Source organism: Eucyclogobius newberryi, unplaced genomic scaffold, assembly GCF_026437365.1.
Source record: "Eucyclogobius newberryi isolate DKJ021-1_F unplaced genomic scaffold, fEucNew1.0.hap1 SCAF_13, whole genome shotgun sequence".
Taxonomy (NCBI): Eukaryota; Metazoa; Chordata; class Actinopteri; order Gobiiformes; family Gobiidae; genus Eucyclogobius; species Eucyclogobius newberryi.
The window spans coordinates 30,623,712-30,646,964 of NW_027315757.1; the positions used below are offsets into that span (position 1 = coordinate 30,623,712).

A 23,253-nucleotide genomic window follows, 5' to 3' on the forward strand; every position below is an offset into this window, starting at 1 on the left:
GCACGGCAGAGTCATAGATCTGGGCCGACAACATCAGAACCATCCACAGGCCAGAGCACCAACTGTTAACGTTCCACACAAAGTAGACCTGCATCATCAAAGCCAGCAACCAAACCTTTCTGATCGGGGAAAACTATTGACAGTGCATATATAATGATGCAGACTTATGCTGGGTGTGCACTAACTCTAGCACAATGTCTCAATAAGAATAAGCAATAAGAACATTATACAAATGAATAAGAACTCAAGGGAGTATGTTGCATTAGTTTGCTGCTCGAATACAATTTGACTAAAGTGACCTCCTCCTCACTTATCTAGGCCAACTGACTGCTTTACCAAATATTATCCTTAACAGGTATATTGTCATTAATTCGGCTATTTTAATCGGAACAATGTAGGTTTACCTGTGTGACATTGATCACTATGCAGTCTAATTGTGACATCATCATCAAGTAAAAGTTTGTAAAATAAACAGAGGAGCTCGAGCCAGCAGCAGCAGCAGCAAACATCCCCTGGAGGTAAGTCCCCTTGTCTTTATGGCGCTGAAGTTCACGTGTGGAAAAGCTGCATGAAACCACTCCCGCTGCTGGACTGGGCGTGCGTAAGGAGCGTCGGGAGCGTCAGGAGGCAGGTGTGATTGTATCCATTGTCAAGACACGCTCTTCCAAAAAGTGTCTCGCAGCGGGAGCACGCAGTGAGTCGTACCTGGACAGCTTGTGCAAAAGAGGAGAGGAAAACCATCTAAAGGAGGCGGCTATTCAGGGATGCAAACTTGAGAGAAGGGAAGATTTGAGCTATCTACAGGGCAAAGGCAAGATCAGTCACCATGAAGAAGTCGTATGCAGGTGAGTTCTTAGCTATGAGCAACTTTTAGCATGTGGTCAACTCTCTATACCTTGCTGCTTCTTTTTTTTTCTATTCCCTACTTAAAGGCTCAAGCTTAAGTTATGTGATCATGACTTAATGATGACAGATTTGAACGATGCAAACTGTTTATTGTCCGTGCACAAAGAAACAGCCGCTTGTTTCTAATGCGCGCCCGATCAGAACTCAGTGTTGCCGATCGTGATTGATGGTGATGAATGGTTTTTCAATCAGAGCACGTTAATCTCTGTTGACGGTCGGTCACTCCCTTTTGTGACTGGGAGGGATGACTTCATTTATGTATCTCGATCGCCACTGGAAGCACGTTGGTTCATCCAGCACGGATTTGGTCTCAAGTGCAATTAGTATAATGGTCAGCAAATTAAGTTCATCTGGAGAAGTTCAAGTTCATGACATGACAGAGTGACTGACAGAAGACATGGGTTATTACGTATTTAGTCCTTAATCATAACTTTAAGTTGAGTCATCCCCAATATCACCTCAATCAGACAAATCAGATTATCCACCACCGTGACTTTGTAGCTGAACATCTATTATCAGACTTACTTAGACAACCTTTATAGATCCATCGCGTTGGAAAATAGATCGAAATGTAAATAATGTTTACATCGTTGATTGTTGTTTTGAAGATGGTATAGAGTTATATATATATATATATATATATATATATATATATATATATATATATACATATATGTATATTACGCTTTACTTAACGGTATTATATATGAGGTGCTATTTCTGCACTTTTGCGAGAGAGAGATTTCACATTTGAACGACAATTAAACCTCAACTAATACTTTTAAAGACATGTTTTAACACATCTCTGTTGGATTGACACAATGTTGTCTGGCTACAGTTTTTGGCATACTCCAAAAAGAAAAAACACAATCGTATTCATCTGTATTAATATCACCCACCCCACTACCACCTACAGTGTCTACTTGAACTGTAGTAGTTTCACCCACTGGCAGACCATTATGATCATTACTCATGGACCATCCCCATCTCCCTCCTCTCACTGGTGCTCCTCAGTGTCTCTCGCCACAGCTCAGAGAGCACTGCAGGCCTGTCCCCGTGGAATGCCTGCTTTCTTTGGTTTGTCTTTCCAGAGTCTTTGTGCGCTGGTGCGTCCGACGGCTTTCCTTCGGAGCCAAGTGCATGTTGGGTCATGCCGCCTCGCCTCCTCAACCTCCCTGTGTGTGAATGTGTGTGTGTGTGTGTGTTTGCGCGACATGTGCCGAGCTGTCACATTCTTTATCATGCTCTAATATGCTATGTTTGGAGATTTTTGTCATAGCTTTTTTACAATAGTCACAGTCACAGTCACATTTCTTTACTTAACCCGGTCCTTCAGCACCTCTGTACAAAGCCACTAGAAGGTGTGGAAAAATACTCCAAATGCATGTGTTGGAAATGTACTACCGGTAGTCGAAATTTAATAAAAAAAAACAGTTTCTTTTCACTATAATCATTACTGCAAATGCTACCATTACTATGTATGTTTTTTTTATTTGCTTTTAGAACCTATAAATAAACTGGAATTTGAATTGTGTTTAAGTAAGTGACTTTTTCACCCCTTCATTGACATTACTTTCACTTAACATTTTGCTGTTGCTTCAATTCCAATTTGTGTGTTGGACAAACCCCACTCTTGAAAGATGGGGAGAGATTTGGAGGAGTGACTTTGAGAGTTGTGGGTCAGCTTGTGTGTGTTTTGTCCTCAAACACGTGTGTTTAGTGTGCTGCTCTGAGCTGCTGGTGGTCTGTAAGTGTATTCACTCACTCTGTCCGTCCTGAACCCGAGCCCATCCCAGGCGTGCACACCACTCCCTCTAAGTCACCCGGATCAATGAATAACCTGTATGAGTAACAGCCTGCACTGCCACACACGCACATACAAATACACTCAAAGTCAATAGAAACATTATTTTCCACTCCTGGTATGCAACCTTTATGTCAAAACACACCTATTTCCAGGACTTGTACCTGGATGACAAATGCCTTGCACTTACAGCTTTTAGTCTGTTTATACGGGAGAGTCAGTGAGGCTTTGATTCAGTGCCTAAAGCTATTGTTATATGGTAACTTAAAAGTCGAGCCGTAAACGGCGTTGAGACATATTTGCCCTGTCATCTCAGAAAAGCATACCGAGGATGGCCTAACCAGCAATTTGTACTCTTAGAAGTCTGTGAATAATATACTAATAAGCTATTAGAACACATGGACATGCATGTCACTACATTACTTCAGCACTTAGATTGGGAAAGAAGATGTGTGCATCATTTACCTCCACAAAAGAAAGGTCTGAGATTCAACAGTACTGCATTGGTTTGATTATTAATAATAATACTATCATTATTATTTAGTGGATGATTAAATGTTGCATGTAATGACGGCATTGTAAGTGAATGATATAAGGTATTTGTTTAGTTTGATTTATTTAGCACTCGCAAAGGAGAAACCATTATTTGATTTATTTCTATTGCAAATCTGGCATGGAATTTGCCTCCATTTACATGAGTTTGGGACTGACACAAGAAATACTTACTTACTTACTTACTTATTAGCTTACTCTAGTGGGTACTACAGTCATATTTTGGTATGCACCAGCCTAAAGCCTTTTATAAAGCCATTTGTCAACTACTACTAGCTCTAAAACCCATAGTGTTTCCGTGTAATGTGAGGAGCTTATTTCTACTGACAGGTTATAAATCCTAAAGCTGTGGTTGTCTGTGATATTGAACCCAATTACCTCTGTAACATGGCCACAACATACAGAACAATAGACTTTTCTGTTGACACGGCATCACTCACTGTCCTGTCTCTCTGTGGAAATCCCCTTAGTGCACAAGACCTGCAGTGTACCGATGATGGGACGTCCCGCCTCGTCCGCGTGGAGCCTGCTCTGAAGTGTCCACTCCACTCCGTGTGTTTATCTGCAGCCAAGTATGCAGTGCAGCGATGCTAGCCGAGCGCAGTGTCTGGTTCTGCTGCTGGAGTTGTCAAATGATACAAGTGCGTTCTCCACCGTGAGCCCGGGGCCAGTGGAGAGCCTGTAAAAAGATAATGGCAGACTGTGAGAGGTTCTGATGTGAAACACAGATATTAGTGAGACGGTCTACATGCACGGGCACACACTAATGCAAACAGGAAAAAGAACTTCAAAAAGATTTTATGATAGAAGTCTTTTAGTTGCGCCTGGTCAGCCATAGAAAGTACTTAATGCAGATAAAACAAGATACTAGAGAAAAATACAGCTTCTGGACAAGCTCAAATTAAAACCTACACGATCATGGAACTGAAGCAACACGTAATCCCGTTTAAAATAGACACTCATATTTTGTCGGCTTAAAATGGTAAACAATTCTGGACCAATTATTTGAGCTATACTTGGACTGAATTCGAGGGGGGAAGAAAGGTTGCCTTTTCACACTTATGCTCACATTTATGTTCTGTTTGGAGCACAATGTATCACTAAAAACACTAACAATATTAGCTGCAGCTCATGGTTTAGGATTCAGGAACAACAAAGCCGAAATTGGTTTTGTACAAGTGTAAAGAGCTTAAGTAACTTCTTCTGATTTAAGGTTATCAGATATTTATTGTGCGAGACCTTTTATAGATTAACTTTAGATGAAGAAGAGCCATATAACTTCTGTTCTGTCTGTACAGTACAATTTATCAAACGTGTAATCACTGTCCGCTTCCAAATATCTCCTTAAAAGCATTGTACTCATAAACCACTGAGTTATCTTTTGTAAAACTAATAACAGGGCTCCCAACAACTTGGAGTCAGTTGGATCAGTTAAAAAGCTAAAGTGTCTGTAAATAACCTCTAGGATATGACTTGTCACTCAAGTGCAGTTCTTGTGAGAGCGCATTTATCAAAGTGAAATCAGGTTTAGTGGCATTATCTTCACTACGGAATCATACATTTGATAGAAAAATATGAAATGCTTAGATTTAATCTTTGTCACGAGATTTAATTAACTTCTTGCAATTGTGTCTTTGTCCTGACATGATAGAAGCCTCTTGCTGCAAGTAGCAATTATTTCAAGTGTTAGCTAGTCATGTATTCAGAAATCCTATTGGAGAGGAGATTTTGCACTCCAAATGACTGAGATAATGTCAGGTGTATGAGGATAACTCTGGGAAGCACCTCATAATTTACTACGGGGATGGGCTGGATCTATAAAATCTTAGAGCGTGCTTATCATTAATGCGCATTAGCCGATGCATCAATACCAGCCCAATCCACTTAGTTTCATTTTGTTTTCTTAAGTGACAGTTAATAGCTTTACAAAATGATTTCATCCAAACAAACATGTAATTTCAAGTAACATTATAATCTTCATTTACTCAGCTGAGTCAAGTCTCTTCATGCTAAACCATTTCAATTCAAGATGATACTCTGAGCTATTTTCTGAGCAAATAGATTATCCATTATTTGTCACAAAAAGTTGTTATTGTAGTAGTGTGTAGTAGATCTCGCAAGATAAAGATTGTGCAAGTATGTTACATTATATTGTGATATTCATTCCTAGATTTTGGAAAAAAGGGTCAACACTGGCAGAGCAAAAATATTAACAAAATCTAATAAAAATGGTGAGGTCAAAATCATGAACTGAACCGCACTATGCATTTGTAACATAAAAATCTCATCTTGTCTCATTCTTGATCTTGCGTCTTTTGTCGTGTCTAAGTAGTACTTGTCATTTACTTTATAAAACTACATGCAGTAATGTTCCTGCAAAGACAGTACAGTTAGATTGTTTTATTTGGCTTCCATTGTGAGGGTGTGTGCAGTTGTTTCTGTGTCTGGTTGAGTACATTATCAGTAATTTGTGGTAGGAGAGGTAGAAAACACTGTCGCCTTCTGGTTCCTCTGGCTCCAGCAGTGTTATTCCTGAAGGAGGAGTGAAGTTCAGGGTCACAGCAGCGTCTGCACTCTCCTGCCCCTCTGAGTTTCTGTCCATTAAGAACCAAGGCAAGTCAAAAGCCTTATCAAGGTTGTAAAAACAAGCTTGAAAAATGACTCCAGTTTTTTTTTCTTCTCTCGCTCATCTTCTTGTCTCTCCGCCCATCCATCTGTCCACAACTCTTTCATGGGCAATGTTGTGAAATGCATGTCTAATGAGGGCCATAAACACAGAGGAACCAGATGGGTGACTCCAGGAAGAGACTCATGGTGATGTTTACGCTAATCACGTCCCGGGTTTTATCTGGGTTTTTATATGTATCAATGTGGCTAAAGCATAAGCATTTTACTGAGTAGAAGTGGTTTGATGATTTCCAGGTGACTTTACCTCGCATTAGATATAGTTTACCATCTGGGATTGTGGGGGCAAAGTGCAATAATAAAAAATATAATAAGAATGATTTTTGTTACTCTGCAGCAAAATAATGATCAACTAAACTACTAAATCAAGCATCATTCTGTTGAAAAATATCTAATACTGGAAGTTAAAATGCTGTATATTACCAATTATTGAATAGCTTTAAGTTATAACTGAAAATAATGACTCCATGACAATTGGTGGATCAAACTGTTTCAGTGTGTCGCTTTAAAACAATCAATAACAATACATCATTTTAATACAAAGACGAGCATATCACGAAGCGCCATATTTAGAAGTCATAAGTCGTATAAATCGTGTGGGGAAACGAGGGGAAAGACGGAGGGAAACCAAACATCCTGCACTTCCTCCTCCTTCTGCAAACACAGTCGTCAGGTAGTGGTGTTTTGAAGCAGGTGACGGGCGCATGCATCATCGCGTACGCTCTCCAAATCACCACTTGTGTGCACACTCTTGTGTTAAGTGTGCTAAAGTGCTTTAGCCCCCTCCCCATGTTTACCCTCCCCACTCATCTGAGACCAATAAGTAATGAGTTGACGTGTTGGTCCAGGCGTAGCGTTGCACTTGACCTACACAGACCATTTGGGGCTTTCTTTGTGGGACGTAATGGGCCCTCTTCATGCCAGTGGTAACACCGGCTTAAATGTACTTCAACACAATGTGGGCATATTCATCACAGCAATATCTGAAAATGTAAATATCACAATCACATTTACAGTGAATCTAGATGTGTCCACTGACCAGGGATTCTCCACCTCAAGCCCATAGTTGCAAGGAAAGTTGGTCCATCGTCTCCATCTAGTGGTGCAAATTCTCTCTTGCACATCTTCTGCAACATTATCTTTAAAAGCTTTTCTCTCATAATTTATAAAACAGCAAAATATAAATGATTTCAACTAGACAACAGCTCGTCAGCTCGTGACTCTCTCTTGAGGTGAAAAGACACACGACATCACTAAGATTCTTAATCAAAATGAATTAATGAGGTTGATAGGTCAAGCTGTTGTCAAGACCACACAAGACTTTGCAAATACTTCCACATAATGTAATAAACACAGCTACACAAACAGAGGAAAAAACCTAGCAAAGCTGCAAATGGCTTCAATCAGTCAAGGCCTTTAGCTCACACACACGCAGCCATGCATTTCCCCCAGTCACCACTTTTGTAGACACTGCGTTCATTCTTTTCTCTGATGGTGCTGTGACCCAGGCTGGTACACAAGGCTGTCATAAGGCAAATATGACCTGAGGATTACAAAGAGCGCTCGGAGGGAAATGGGATCATAGTTCTGGGAGAAGGGTTTCAAAACCTGTTCAAGCAGCGATAGGTGTGTTTTGGGACCAAACAAGACCGAGCAGGTAAAGAAAACCTCTGACGTGCTGTGTGGTTTGTAAGTGTCACTCCAACAAGTTACTGTCATAGTGAGTTATAACAACTATTGAAAAGTCTTTACTCAAGTAGAAACAATGCTGTGTACAAGGAAAAGTATGACAAGTTTAAGTAGATTTAAGTAGAGTGTACAACAATACCACCACCAGAACTACGGTACTACTACTGTTATTGCTGCTACTTTTAATTTTACTCTTTGTCCTATTGTTACAACTAACTCTTACTGCTTCTACAATTTGAAACAACAGTTTTTTTAAATTATTATTATAAAGCAATACATTTTCTTGACCTCTAAATTGTCTGTTTCATTCAGTTGAAGAAGTTTAGTCCTTCAAATGCACAACTCTGTACTGTAAAACGTGTGTCATGTTGTCCTTGCAGTGAGGTGACTAAATAAGCACTGACATGTTTTTTGGCTTCTAATCGTGGATGACTCAACTGGCTTCTGTTTGCTTGGCCGATTTTCCATGAAGACCTGAATCACAGAAATAAGTAGTATTGCTTAATATGCGGTTGTTTCCTCCAGTAGACTGGAGTATTTCAAGAATGGAAATGTACTGAATGTATATTAATCTTGCTGAATTAATTCCACAACCATTTCCTCAAAAAAATAAATAAGTAGATGTATTGTTCACAAAATGGGATCAGAAAGTTTAAAATAAGTGTTTTTTATTTTATGATTATTAAAAAAAAAAAAACTACATCATCTCAGCGATTTAATAAAGTATTTTTTGTTCATAGCATGTGTATAATCTACACAGGAATCAGATCAGACCGTCTTGTTGTGGCCTCGTAACGCCACATAGTTTAAATGCACAAACCCAAAAACAGATGCGATGCCCTTTCTTATCATTTCAACAATTCTTCCATTGTTTGTCTGAATCCGAACCAATACTGATGGTAGATGTCATCGCTTTGTGTGAGCACATTCACATTGTGATGCTAACTTTACTCTTTTGATTCTTGTTTGTCATTACAGTCCGGTCCTCGAGCGCTCGGGTGAGAAGAACTGAAAAGGACACGTCTAACGTCACTAGTCCCAGTAAGTACATCCCACAACACAGATCCTAGTCTTGAGTATGTTTTCATGTTTTTCATTAATAATGTTAAAGGTAGGCTTTTTAAGACAGGACACTGTGAAATGGGGATGAGAGGGGAAAGGAAAGACCAGGCATGCAGCAAGTGGCAGATTTTCTATTATTTTTTTACTGTTGAAAACAAATGTTTTTTACATCTTTGAACCCTAAATGTCTGACCCTGAATGTTTTTACTAATAACTAGTAAGTATAGAGCAGGGGCCTCCAATACAGAATGACTTAAACATATTCATGAATCATTTAAAATTTAACTTTGACAAAGCTAAAGATGAGGAAGAATCATTATACTGTGGTAATTTTACACAATATTCATTCATTCATTTTCTACCATTCGGGGTCGCGGGTGACAGGAGCCTATCCCAGTGACTTTGGGCCTTAGGCGGGGTACACACTGGACAGGGGCCAACTCGTCGCAGGGTTAAAAAAGAGACACAGACGATCTCCTTATTGGGAAGCGAGAGCAATAACCGCTCTGCACCCATGAAAAATACATATATATTTACACAATATGTCCCCTTTAAAATATTTTTGCACAAACCGCAATATTATATAATTTGCATGCAACATTTGGCTGGCTCACTGTCTAAGGCAGAAGGCCCGGTAAGTTTTTCATTACGGTTATTTAATTATAATTAGTGTGGTAATAGATAACAGTAGCCTATATTATACAGAAATGTTCATGTGAGCATTTGTTACATCAATGATTATGTTGGCCCAGTTTAAGTTACAAAGCTACCTTTTTTGCTACAAGCAGTACACAATCATTTCCTCTTAATTTGTGATAAATTGCAATTATTACACAATCAAGTCAATTATGAATGAGGTTTTATGGTATATTTTTTTCTTTCTTGTGTCTTTAAATGTTTTTATTCATCTCTCTGACATCATACCCACCATAAGAACACATAATAGTAACTGTAATCCACTTACCTACAGTAGCTGGAGGGAGTTATGCCTTCTTTTGATTACTAAACATTTACTTTATCTCGGATGCTGTCATGTCATAAGTGCTGTATGAATGAGACGACAGGTGTGATCCCAGTACTCACCTACACAAACACGTGCACAGTCAGTGTAGGAGGAGGAGCAGACGTGTTGATTGTGTGGGGAAGTGCTCAAGGCAGAGAATCAGGCCGGTCTTGACAGCGGACCTCCATGACAGTGACGCAGTAACCACAGGGCATGGGTGCATCCCGTGCTCTTCCAAAACATCTGCAAACCGAGCACATTTACAAGCCAACAGTGCGGTTAAGGAGGGTGCGTTACTGTAACATCTCTGTCTGTCCAACACTGTTCTTATTGTTACTGTGATCATTTCCCTCCGGCAGTCAGCACATCCGGCTAGATACGAATGAACAACATTTCAATGGAAAACACGTTGGAAAAATTCATACATCTCAAATATTGTATTATTAAGTGTATATACAAGCAGGTTTAAGTCATGCTTATGGATTTTTGGTCATTTGGTTTGTTGGTAGTCAGGTAGTTAGTACTCAGGTACTTTTACAATTACGATAGCTTGAAGTACATTTATTTGAGTAAGTTTTCAGAGTAGTTTCATCATACTCCTACTTGAGAATTTAACAATACTCTTTTAAAATCTTTTGTTACTCTTCCCACTATGAACAAGTCTACAAGTGACAAACGCTTTTTTGAGAGTATTAAATTATATTTGAAAATATAAGATTTTATCATTTATTTCATGTATTGTCCTTATGTTAAATTAGCTCAAATTAGGCTTTGAATTAGATGTCACAATTTGAATTACTCTCCACTTGACAGTAGCTTCCCCAAATACTTTTATACTCTTACTTGACTAACTCCTTGGAACACTACTTTGTCTTTCTACTTAAATATTATTGTTTTGACGTAGGGCTGCACATTTTTGAAAAAATGTACCGTGTGACGAGCTGGCCCGTGCTCAAGGTGTACCCCGCCTAAGGCCCAAAGTCACTGGGATAGGATCCAGTCACCACAACCCCTAAAGGGGAGAAGCGGTAGTATTGCAGTAGGATTCTGTTCAGAGCGCATTGTAAACAACTCCAGAAGGACTAAAATCTTAACTTTAAACTAACACAAGAATCATATATGTATGGTCTAAACTAAACAAAATATATTTCTATTCAAAATACAAGACATTTTATTATCTAAAACGATTGCAGTCTTTGCTATTTGATAACTGTGCCAACTTAAATTGCTATTTCATTTTGATTGTGATATAATGAACTAATGTTTGTAATTTTCAACTACATTACTCGCCTCTGGACCCCGCCTAAGGCCCCAAGTCACTGAGCTAGGCTCCAGTCACCTACAACAACAAATGAGGACAAGCGGTAGAAAATGAGTAGTTAAAATATGAGTTTGTGTTTGTGGAGAACAGTGTTTGGGCAATTCTAAAGGCTTAAAGAAGATCAGTGATGACAAGTTTATGACATTTGTTTTAACCCCTTATTGTTGCTGACTCTATATTGATCATTAATTTAAAGCAGGCTTTGTAATGATTATATAATTTGCAAGTAAACATTTTGACCACATCACTATTCCTCACCTTAAATCCTAGTTAGGGTCAAAGTTCAGGAATGCAGACGTGCTAAGTTTGTCTGGATGTCTGAGTGCTTTAATAGCACTAGTGACACATGAACTCAGCACACCTCACTACATTCAGCCAGACCCAGGAGTTGCACAAGACGCACGTTTGACGTCTCTATCGAGGGCTCAGACACTTGCCCTTTGACCCTTGACCTGCTTCAAATAGTGAATGACATGCCAAAAGGTCAAATGAGTTTCCTACTCTTGTACTGTTTGGAAAGTACGTCTTAAGTATTCTGCTTATCTCTATTGGGTGTGTTGTGCTCAAACCCTCAATGGTCTGTAATAAAAAATACGAACATAAACTTCTCTAAAGAAATATGCATGTGTAATATTTAGCACGAATTTTGCTCTCCAAATATATGGTTCTTGCCAATAACTATTTAGTGTTGAAATGATACATTTATTTCAAACTTGATTCTTGAAAAGGCTCAATAAAAAATATTGTGTACCGTAATCCATGGGAAATAGTGTAATTTTCAACACAAATTACACCCTTTTAAATTATCCAGGAAAGGTACAAAATGTATTTATGAATTTATATTTTTCTTTCTTTTTTTTCAGTATCTGCTCAAAATTGATTTGTTTTTTTACTATTTATTTTTAAACATAAAACAACAAACCAGAAACCAGAGATAAAGTAAATAATAAAATAAGAATAAAATGAGAAAATAAGGGGGTGGCATCCAAAGAACAGAGGGGCTAAAGCATGCTAAGTCCAAAATAATAGTCCAATTGTGTAAATTTGTCATTTTTTCCATTCAAATTGAATCCAGAAGTGATTTTTTTTTTGTGTGTGACTACATTTAGTATTGATAATCTAGACATTGATATTTATTTTCTTTAGTACAACCACTACTACTACTTTCTACTGCTATTAATGAGGTGAGACTGTAAAACTCACAACTTTGCATTAAATTTAAAATAAAAACTCTCATCCACATCAGTAAAATTATATTGCACACTAAAACACTAATGATCTGAATGAATATTGTCTATTTCCTGTTTCCATAACTGAAATATCCTCATACCAGCTCATCTAATACCAAGAGCAGATCCCTGAACCAAGGTCCAGACAGCAATTCTGACCTAGTTTGATTTTACATTGCTCAGCTCCAAGAAAAAACATGTTAGGCTAAACTTGCTCACATCCAGCAGGTTATTTTAGTCCACAGTGGGTGTCACATGTCTTAACTAACGGCTTTCCATTTTGACAACACAATGCCTCTCCAGTCTTCAGCATTTCCCTCCGAGAAACAAGGAAAAGAACCAAGAGAGCCGCAAACGCAACATATGATCAGCACATGGAAGGAAGAGACGTCGTGACTCTTCCATTCATTTGTGGGACGCAGGAGAGGAAGGGAGGGACAAACGCTGGAGTGTGGAGGGAGCGAAAGAAAGGGAAGTCCAAAAAAAGGCAGGGAGAGATAGTGAGAGTGAGAGAGTGAGAGAGAGAGAGAGGAGGACGTTGGAGCAGATAGTGCATGTGGTTGTGGAGGGTGTGATTATGGAGGAGGACAGATTCTCAGGTAAGCCAACACACAACTTCGATAGGGTCTTCTATAGTTTAGCATTAGCCTGTCTGCTTTCTCTTTCTCTATTGAATGGTATTTTCCACTCCCTCATTCCCTCATTATACCCTGTTTGCTGACTGCACGCTTTCTTTTGGGGTTTTGGGAGAAGAGCGGGGTGAAGTGGAGCAACCCACAGGACCTGTTTTGCTGTATTCAATGTCATTTTATGGGTTTGCAGGAGTCCAGTCCCATTCTTTTAACTTGTTTTTGTCTTGTTTACCTGTTGACACTCAAAACAAATGCACTTGAAATCTGTTTATGCTTGGTGTATGTGCGGTGGGTTTGTAGCAATCGTTGAAATACAATTTGGGGAGTGGAAAATACGGTGCTGACATACTGTTTTTGCACCAAACGCAAGAAAACAAATACTTATTTTGTTCTATTGTGACAGTGACACACAATCAACGGTCATCTTACACTGGATATAGCAAAGTCATCATATCAGTAGCATGCCCGTGTGCAAAATAGCATGCATTGTAGCACCGTGGCGAGCACAATTTGGAGATCTGGAAGTATAGGTGAGGTCAGTGTCAAGTGCGTGTGGGCAATAAAGGCTTGAGCTCCTCCTATTTTACAGCCGCTTACAAGGCCCTAAAATCCAGGTGCTTCCTCGTGGGACAAATGAAGTTAGCATGACATTCTTTGCGTATGTATCGAGTCGGCGCAAAGTTTTTATCAATGACGTGAGATGTGACTTGAAGTGGACTTGTGACTGAAGTTAAACGTATCAGTAAGTTTTATTTGACAAATCTCTTATTAACCTAGATCGCTTTCTTGATTTTTGGACATTGAACTGACATTTCAAATCATCACATGGACCAGGACTTGTAGGCAACATTTTGAACACATTTGTAATATACCAAGCTCTGACTTCAATACAGGCTTGTAGTAAAACTTTAGGACACATTAAAATTACATAGGTTGGACAGCGCACATCTAATAAAAAAAGTTATCTCTTACCAACCCATTAATCATCACATTTGATGGATTTGGACTTGAAATGGGTCACTTGAAAATATATGAGATTGACTTTCATAAAACTTGTGACATGTTTTTCCCTCTTCTGCTGCTCATTTCTCGAGCTCTCTTTGCCCGTGGTGGTTTCCTGCAATCGTGGCTGTGTGGAAAGCCTTTGTCTGATTAGCCACAGTGTTGTTGAAAAGGGAGTTAAGAGAATGATGCGTCCTATTTATTCCAGTCACAGTTTGGTCAGCTGATGATGCTGGTGAGGAATGACTGTATCACACAGCAAACAATTTGTCCTATCTTTTCTGAACATTTAAGACCAAATAACATCAACATAGTCATAAACCTGTTAATCTATTAAAGTTAATACAAATTTCAAGTTCCTGTGTGTGTTTGCAGTATTGCATCTTTCCCACTAGATGGAGACAGCAATTTGAGAAAGACACAGCTACTTTTGAGCCAAAAAGGGAGTGAAGAGTGGCCAGAAAGCTGGTTTTCTTGCTGTGTGTGTGTGTAAAACAAACTTGGAACAAAAGCGTTTTTTAATTGGTTGTTGGTTTCCATGACTACACGAACCTATGACAGTATTCTGCCATGAAGTAGCTTTCAATGCTGGCTTGTTTACTGTCAAAACATTACTAAGTTGCTTGCTAAACAGTGGTAAAGGTGACTGAGACCAATAGAAAGTGTGTGTTTTTTTTCAATGTGTTGTTACCGGGCAGAAAGTCAATATGTTTACTAGTTCTACAGTGCATGGGCGTCCCTCATTGTGGCTAAGAGTTGGCTATAGTTTTTAACAGGTGCTGTATTTGATTAAAGCTGTTGCTGTTGCTGTTTAACATTCGGTTAAGGCCAGCTGCCGTGACTACAGCTGTGCATATACTTTGGATGAATCTACTGCACCATGTGTGGCTGTGGGGCCCGGCGAGGGGGGCGTGCATGTTTGTGGGCCTGTGTCATCTCTGCTCTTCTAATTGTCTGCTACATGCACACACATTTAACACAGAAAGACATTTAGGTCAATGCTGCACGGGTCATTTAATGTGTTGCCAAATAAATATTTTGAACTAAGATGAATCGTTGCAGTTGTTTTACGATTAATGCCCAAAAATGCTGGTTTGGATTGGATCTAAGGGATTGTGTAAGATAAAAGTCTGGCCACAAGAGGTCAGAAAAGGAACAAAAAATAGGTTTTGATGTATAGGTCTCTCTCACACACACAGACACACAGACACATAGACACACAGACACACAGACACACAGACACACAGACACACAGACACACAGACACACAGACACACAGAGACAGACACAGACACAGACAGACAGATGTACACATTTCGCACTGATCTTTTTGGTGTAAACCGGTGTAAACCTGAACAAAAATCTTATATTTAGGGTCTTGGACTGACATTGTATTGGAGGTGATTTTATGGTTTTAATTATCTGTGCCAAGTACCCTTGGTTTATTATGCTTATTATGATGGTCACATAATAAACAATGCAGCAGTAACATTTAAAGCACATGCATTAATAAAGTGTCATAGATGAAGCGATATTCTCACTCAGAGCTATTCTCTCACAGTTGGCCTGTTTGGCCCATGCTGCCTGAGTTAGGGGTGAGCTGGCAACAAAGACTGTGTTGTTTTTAGGATGAACTCAACAGGAAGTTGGGCCTTCCTCTGTCGCAAATGCTGTTGATATTTCAAACTAACACAGTTGAAATGATCTCACTCAAAGAGATCTCTCACTACAACCATCTTAACCATATTTCCCCTTTTAGGAGCAACATCAGTAGAATTTACTTAATTAAATCCCCATAGACTGAATGGGAATATTTGCAATTCCCTATTCAAAACCTCACAGTTTTTCAAATGTATTCATCCTGTTTACTATCTCTATTTGCAACGCTTGTAATATGTCTGACCAAAGCATATTCCCCAAGAAGACTGTGAGATAATAAAAAGCTATCAATAATTATTCATGTAATGCAGTTTGATTAATTGGCATTGCAAGATGTAATATGTTAAAAGACTAGCAGAGATCTACCATAACCTAAATGTCCTTCTGAATGATCATGTCTGCAGGCCTAATAACAAAGTGTTGGAGACTAACCATTATAGCGGAGTGTGACACTGAGTGCTGACATTCACATTGCTCTATCAACAGCAACACAAGCCTGGCATATGTCTCTATGGGGAATCTTCTTTTGTCCACTCACCCATTACTGGTTTCACATGGCAACCAGCAAATTGGCAAATAGACCTGAAGTGTAATAAAGCTGATAATATTTAGAGAATGAAGACAGATGACAACAGATGTTTGAGTCTTGAGGACACTTAAACATTCTATTGTGTGCATTTCACTGCTAATACATTGTGTAGCTGATTATCATCAGTTCCCAGTTGTCAGTCATAAAAAAAATGTATGTAAAATGCATTGAAATGAATAAATAAGCTAAATGATTTATTATCCAACTGCAAGGGGTCTAAACCAGTGTACTCTGTGAGAATTGTTTTTGGAGTGGCTCAGCCTAAAGGCTTGTTCAGACTTGCCAGGACAATGCTATAAAAGTAATCATGGCTGTCCAAATGTGTTGCATGCTAGTCTCATCTTTCTACTGGTGCATCCATCTCCGGCTTGGATGTTGTATTTAAAAGCAGTGTACTCGTGCCAAAGAGTGCAGGAATGTGGCACACTTGCACCCCAGCAGGATGTCACATGTGGGTCGAGGGTGTGTCTCAGGCAGGATTCCCCTCATGTCTAAATCTGATCTGTTTACAGTTCTTATTACTGTATCCAAGGGACAACTTCCAAGAGTTCCACTGACCCCTGCAGGACAAAGCTGAGCAGGGACCACCAGTGATGTAGATTTTGTTTCATAATCTATATTCTGTACAGGAGATTGCATTCCTAAATTGGGAAATATCTTGATCTGTGAACATTCTAAAAGCTGTAGAATCAATATTAACACAATATGTAGAAGTTCTAGCAGTGGTTCTGGCTGGTCTTTCAGTAATTGTAGAAGTATACGTTTTATTTGTGTATAACTTTGCTGTTTTGCAAAAAAAAAACAATATAATGACTAGACTAGCATTTAGACTCCTAAATCCTTGTAGGAGTTGGTAAAGGAGTAGTTTTAAAAATGGCATAAAAAGTGGCAATAGAAACTATTACATTTATTGCCTCTCTTATTTTACTATGTAGGCCTAGTCCCTGTGTAGGATCACACACAGCCTTCTTACTTTCTCACAAGTGTGACCAACACCCATACGCCCCCTAACCCCCCCTAGCCACTAGACAGAGAGGCTCATTCACAGGCTCATTAAGTCATTAGCCAACTTATTTATTGACGTCTATCCCCAGTGTGCAACTAAAGTAGGTTTGACGCTCCACTGGCATCACCATATTAGTACATGTCAGATTCTCATGCTTTTCCTTCTTTTTCAATGTTATGTCTGAGGAAGTCCACACTTAAAAACTCTAGGCAATTGGGAACAAAGTTGAGGCTCCACTTTTTCACATGTAGAGATTTATGTTATCTTGACAACAAGGGTCAAATGCTATCCTCCCCCAAAAAGTTGGTTTACCAGGCTAGCTACAACAGGCTTTCAAATCCACACACCAGAAATATAAAAACAAAAAATGGGTAAAAGAATTAAGAATAATAACGAGCACCTATTAGCCTAATCTATGTATTTGAAAGCACTGATACCTAGTCTCCAAATTTGTGAAAATCATGTGATTTTAAGCTTTCAAGGAAGTGTGTTTGATCGCCAGCCTGGAAACCCCTCACAGCAGAAGTAGGGAAGAAAATGACAGAAAAGGAGCATGTGGAAGAGGAAAGGGGGGAGGGAAGAGAGAGCAAGAGATAAAGTGAGCGAGCGAGTGTGGAGGGGAGGGGGTGGAGGGTTGTCAACGCATTCTCATTCCCAGCTCTGGAAGTGCAGAAGGAGGAGGATAGGGCTAGAAAAATACGCTTAAAGAGAAGACTGGAGATCTAGAGATTGGGGAAAAGAGAGCCTCGGATCACTGAGCGTCTACCAAGTCTTGTTTTTTTCCCTCCTTATACCCCCCTTCTCCCCCCGTCTCCTCTGGACTGCACAGACTCCTAATTTGGGATTTGTTTGAAAGCGGGGACTGCAAACTTTTCCTTGCTTGGGAAAGGGAACTCCCGCTGCTCCCTCTCTCTCTCCCTCCAGCATTTTAAACACAATAATACTCAATAACGCCTCTTAAAATGTCTGATTCTTCTGTCAACGCTCACTTGGAAGGGATCATATCAGACTTTGAAGGTTAGTCTATTTCCTTTTTTGCACTTTTGCTCCAGCTAGTTAGTTTTTTCTTCTACTCTTTAACCCCGTCATGAGGACACTATGGATAGCTTCCACATGCTTTTACAGAAAAAACGCAATATGGAGTAGGATCGTTTGACATCTGCAGTGAGCCGTGGTGTTTTGGAAAAGGAAGAGAAACTCGTTGTTTGAGGTTAAGTGTTATGGACGAACCAGGGCGTATCCAGAGAGGAGTGTGGAACTGATTTAACTGCATCATAGAAAGGCATAATGGCGCGTGTGCGTATTGAGCAATCACAAGACAGTCACTGACCAAGCCGAACACCTGGCAAAACTCTCCCCATAATTTTTCCTTTTTTTTTTTTCTTGTCATCTTTCCACTGATTACGCCGTCACGTCCTTCCTTCCAACCTTTCCTACCTCCTTTTTCCTCTCTCAGCAACCCATCCATCCACACATCTTCTATCTTTCTCTGGCCTATGGATGCAAGGGCTTTTGTGGGCGTGGCTCTGTCGTTGTGACATGCCAGGAACCCCCCCCCCCCCCCACACACACACACACACCTCCATTTCTGCCTGTCTATCAAACAAACACATAGCCATTAGTTGCACATCTGCACATGTCCAGAGCTGCTCTTCTGTCAACACTACTTTGCCTGTGGTATGTAATGGTAAAAAATGCTTGCCCTCTCTCTTCCTGTCTCGAGGATTACTTGCTGGCTTACCTAAACCACCTGAGCAGAAAGTAAAACGTGTTAAAGACAGCGGAAGCATGTGTAAGCCATGCGGTCACGCTTTTCTGCACCACTCTATTGAACATAATTAGGCTTCTATTACTAGAAGGCCATTAATTACCACCAAGCACAAGACTTTATCAACAGCATTAGGATAGGTACAGTTGAAGTCTAGGTACAGAAGAAACAGCCCAAATGTAGAAAAATGAAACATAATATTAATTTAAAAAAAACAATTTGATATAAACTGTGTGATTGTATGCAATATAATTAAGCCTGTCAATGCAGTAGATGACAGTCATGATCCTGTAAGTGAATGAACTGAAAGTATTAAGGCAAATGGTCAAATCCCCCGGCACTTACGACGTCATGAGTGAGCCACAAGGCATGGTTTGATGCTCAAGGGACCTCAGTTGTGACCCCCATGACTCGCCTCACAGACTGTCAGCCGTTCACTAAGAGCCACAAACACACACTTCCAGCAGCCTTAAACCAGTCTGAAAACGCTCTTTTGCTCCTTGACTCTCTGTGTATCCCTTTGAGCTGCATGTTAAGGGCATTGACTGGTCGAGAGAGGAAATTCCACAGGACTAGATTTCTGTGGTGGGTGCAAATGTCGGGGTAGGCATTTGAAGAAAGGATCTAAGAGCAGAGAGCTAACTTTTTACAGATCTGCACTTGGCTTGGTCTCCTCAGCATTGGCAGCAACTAACACACATTTAATGGCAATACGAAAATGTTCAGCCATAGTTGATCGCATCGTTTGCATGACTATATGATACCAATTTGTTTTTATTTGTGATGTTTCTTTAGACGTAATAGGGTCACATCAGAACTTGTTGTTGTTGCTGTAGTCTCTCTGAATTTCACATGCCGTTTGCTTAGTAATCGTGCTAAATGTGTCATGGAAATTACAAGCTTTCTTCTATTTGTAAACCGTTATTACAACCATGTTACCCAGGCCCACTGCCACTTAGCTGTGCCTTGTTTTTTAGGACCTATGTTGATTTTAGTCACTTTATTTTGTGAAACTCGATGTAAGATTTGGAGTTTTAAATCAATGTTTTAAATGTTCTGGTTCTTTTTTTCAACTGGTCTCATGACAAAGGGCCAGTGTCTCAACGGAAGACAAAAAAAAGCTCCTGACGCAAGCTGACAGTCAGTTCGAATTTCAAACCCACACATCATACCTCACATGACAAGTTATCAGTATTATCATAACATAACATCTCACCAGCTCGGACTGGTTTCCTCCAAATGACGCCAGCAGCATGTGGGCTGATGGGAAACACCAGGGTCAATCTGAGGCTCACAACACACAGCTTACCTAGATGAAGAGGACATACATAAAACTGTTCAGCAGAGACTATGCTTTATTTCTTTAGGGCTGATACTGAATTAAACAATCCAGAGACAGTGACAATGTTTCGGAAAGGTTGTTAACATAGATTTTTATCCTTTACTTCGATAAAACTTAGATTAACTGTCAATGCAGCGAACTATCCCCGCTTTAGAAGTGTAAAAGAGAAACTAATATGACAATAAAACAAGCTGCTCCTTAAATAACTGTGTAACCAGATTTAGGACAAATTAAGTTACAATAAGACACCCCCTATTTATGGATTGAACCAATTGTTGCAGAAATACACTAAAGCATGCAACACTAAGCATGCAAAAAAAACCTTGTATATCCAAATTAGTCTGGTTAGATCATAATATTAGCCTAATGGCTGTTTTAAGGTGGATTCTCTGAAAGTTGCAAATGATTTCACCCATTTTAAGAAAGGCCATGCATTAAAAAAGAGCATTGAAAAAAAAATTAAGATTAAGGACAGAATAAGTACAATATTATTTGATTTGTGAATAGGATACTACTGTGATGTACTGTAAAGCCAAACGTGACATCAACCACAAGGGGTCAGTAATACAACAGGCAGGCTGGGATTAGTGATCTCTGCAGTAGAAATAATGTTTTGACTTCTCAAGAGCACCATTTAAACCTTTTACTGCACTATTGTGTTTAGTCCAGAGTCCACGTGGTGCTTTTCATTTAAGCTGTAAGGAATTAAAGCACCAGAGCATGATCTCTTTTACATATTATGAACAGGCACACTCACAACAGTGACTATAAAACAACAAACCAGTGTGAGGATCCTATTGTGCAGTGTCCAGATCATGTCCATAGTATAAATTAGTTAAACCTGGGCTGGGAATAACCAGTTGTAGTGTCTTTGTGGACTTTTCTCACACTGTCAAATCCTCAAAAACAAAACACAGCTAGGGCTAAAACTTTACAGTGGAGAAAACACTCACGCAAAGGAGAAAAACTAGCTACAACATCAAATGAATAGCATGAAACAAAAACCCACCGCTATAAAAGCACGTTTATGATGATCACGTGCAATGAAGGCAAGCGCGTGACGGTCAATAGTTCAGCCACGTGTGAAAGATAAAATATATTAGTGTCAAAATACATCCTTAACATTCCGTTGGTCAGTTACGACGACTATGTATATATATTTTTTGCTATACTGTAATAGAAATAAACAACATTTACTCACTTGCGTCCAACTCTCGCGATGTTTGCGCGGCTCTTCCACACGTGCGCCAAACCAAAAATCGGCGCTCTGGGTTGATTTGTTTCCAATTACCACGGGATTTTATATGTTAATCTTCCGTTATAGCAGTTCTGTGTCTTTTACTACGTGCAGAATCTGCTTTTAACGTTAGCTTAAGTGTCTATTCGATCAAGTGGTTTGAAACAACATGCTGTCGACTTACGTGAAGCGTGTGAAGTCCGGTAAGACGGTGTTGATAATCGTGCTGTCTCTCACGAAATACATTTACATTTTTTTGTTTACATTTTTTTTAGTATATATAGCTATGGTCCACTAAATAATACTGCTTTGATGCTTCTTTTTCTGTTTGTCTTATGGGTTTGTCAATTAACCATGTCACGTGACCATCTCAAACTGTGGGACAGTCGGGCAAAGACCATGATAAGTTATAGATCCATAGATGGGATGGGTATGATATATTTAGGCTTCTTGATAACGCTTCCATAAAACTGATGTTCAGTGTTCATCCCACAGTGTCAGTACTAGGAATAGATAACGCATCATATTTACAACCAACCAAGAAACATTCGGGTTTTATCCAGGATTTGGGGGATTCACTACGTTATACCAGAGGGACAAGTGGTCACTCCTGTTGCATATATCTTTGCAATGCGTCCTTTACCCCAATTTATTCGAATGGGAGTAAAATAATCCAATATGTTTACTCTTCCGTGCATTAGTTATTCATCACTTTATGTGTTGTCTAACCACTTTTGTATGTTTTGTGTTTTTCAGCATTAAAGCGATCATTTGAGGTGGAGGAGAACGACTCCCCCTCGCACAACACTTCCCTGACTCGTCGGGCTTCGAACCCTGTCCGCTCATCCTCTTCCTCCTCCACATCCAGCCAGCGGAGCTACGACACGGCGTCTCGCAACTCTGATTACTCCAACAGATCATCTCCTTCTGAGCCTGCTAATCTACGCTCACCAAAAACAGGCATGAAGCGCATGGAGTTCACAGGCGGTCGTAACCAGGACACAGCCTCTTCTCGACGCACAGAGATGTCCATTGAAGTGTCCTCCAAACAGATTGACAACTCGCCCAGCGCTGGCATAGCGCGGTTTGGCCTTAAGCGGCCTGAGGTGAACCTGAGTGGTCGGATTAACCCTGTGGACAGTTCCCTTTCCAACTCTTCGTCCAAGCGGGGTGACCTAAACTCAACACGACCTCTTGAGCCCCCAGCACCGCCCAGAAGGATGGACTCTCACCTGTCTTCTGGTGCCCCCTCAAGGATTCCTGAGCTCCTTCAGAGAAAAGCAGAGTCCCAAAGCCCTGTGGTCAGTCCAGTCGAGACCTCTTTCAAAAGGCCAGAGGCCCCTGTCTTCAAACAGAATGATGATGTGTTGGAGAACAACAACAACAACAACTACCACCACCACCACCCTCCAGCCCCCACAGCACCACTGCCCTCTCTGCTCGACCCTCAGGACAGAGTGCACTCGCCTGTCTCCGAGCCGGCGCCTGTCAGACCCATTGAAAGTAAGTGAACTCCATATGTTTCCGGGGTACTTTGATCTCCTGATATTATTTAAACCTTGAATGCTTTCGGTTCACTTTTTCAAGTTATCATTTAGAACGTCCCAAAATACTGAGGTTGTTGTATGTCCTTTACATTTCATTATTGTATGCATTCTTTTCTCAGCGTGTTGTGGTTGGAGGTTTTACTACAACATCAACCAAATTTGAAAAAGTACGGTCAGATTATGAAAATCACATTGGCTTCACCAAGGACACCTATGACAT

General features: G+C 39.9%; 1 protein-coding gene across 1 annotated transcript; it reads left to right on the plus strand.

Moving 5' to 3' along the window:
• The first annotated feature begins 682 nt into the window (after positions 1 to 682).
• On the plus strand, positions 683 to 22,997 carry LOC140358813 (uncharacterized). Its single transcript, XM_072443863.1, has 3 exons — positions 683 to 845; positions 8,615 to 8,677; positions 22,243 to 22,997. The coding sequence occupies exons 1-3, from the start codon at positions 827 to 829 to the stop codon at positions 22,995 to 22,997; spliced, it is 837 nt and encodes a 278-aa protein (XP_072299964.1). The 5' UTR covers positions 683 to 826.
• Positions 22,998 to 23,253: the final 256 nt, after the last annotated feature.

Bases quoted from the DNA above. Each gene is read 5' to 3' on its own strand.
- LOC140358813 (XM_072443863.1), top strand. The intron at 8,678-22,242 runs GTAAGTACATCC...TGTGTTTTTCAG, and splicing joins GTCTAACGTCACTAGTCCCA to CATTAAAGCGATCATTTGAG.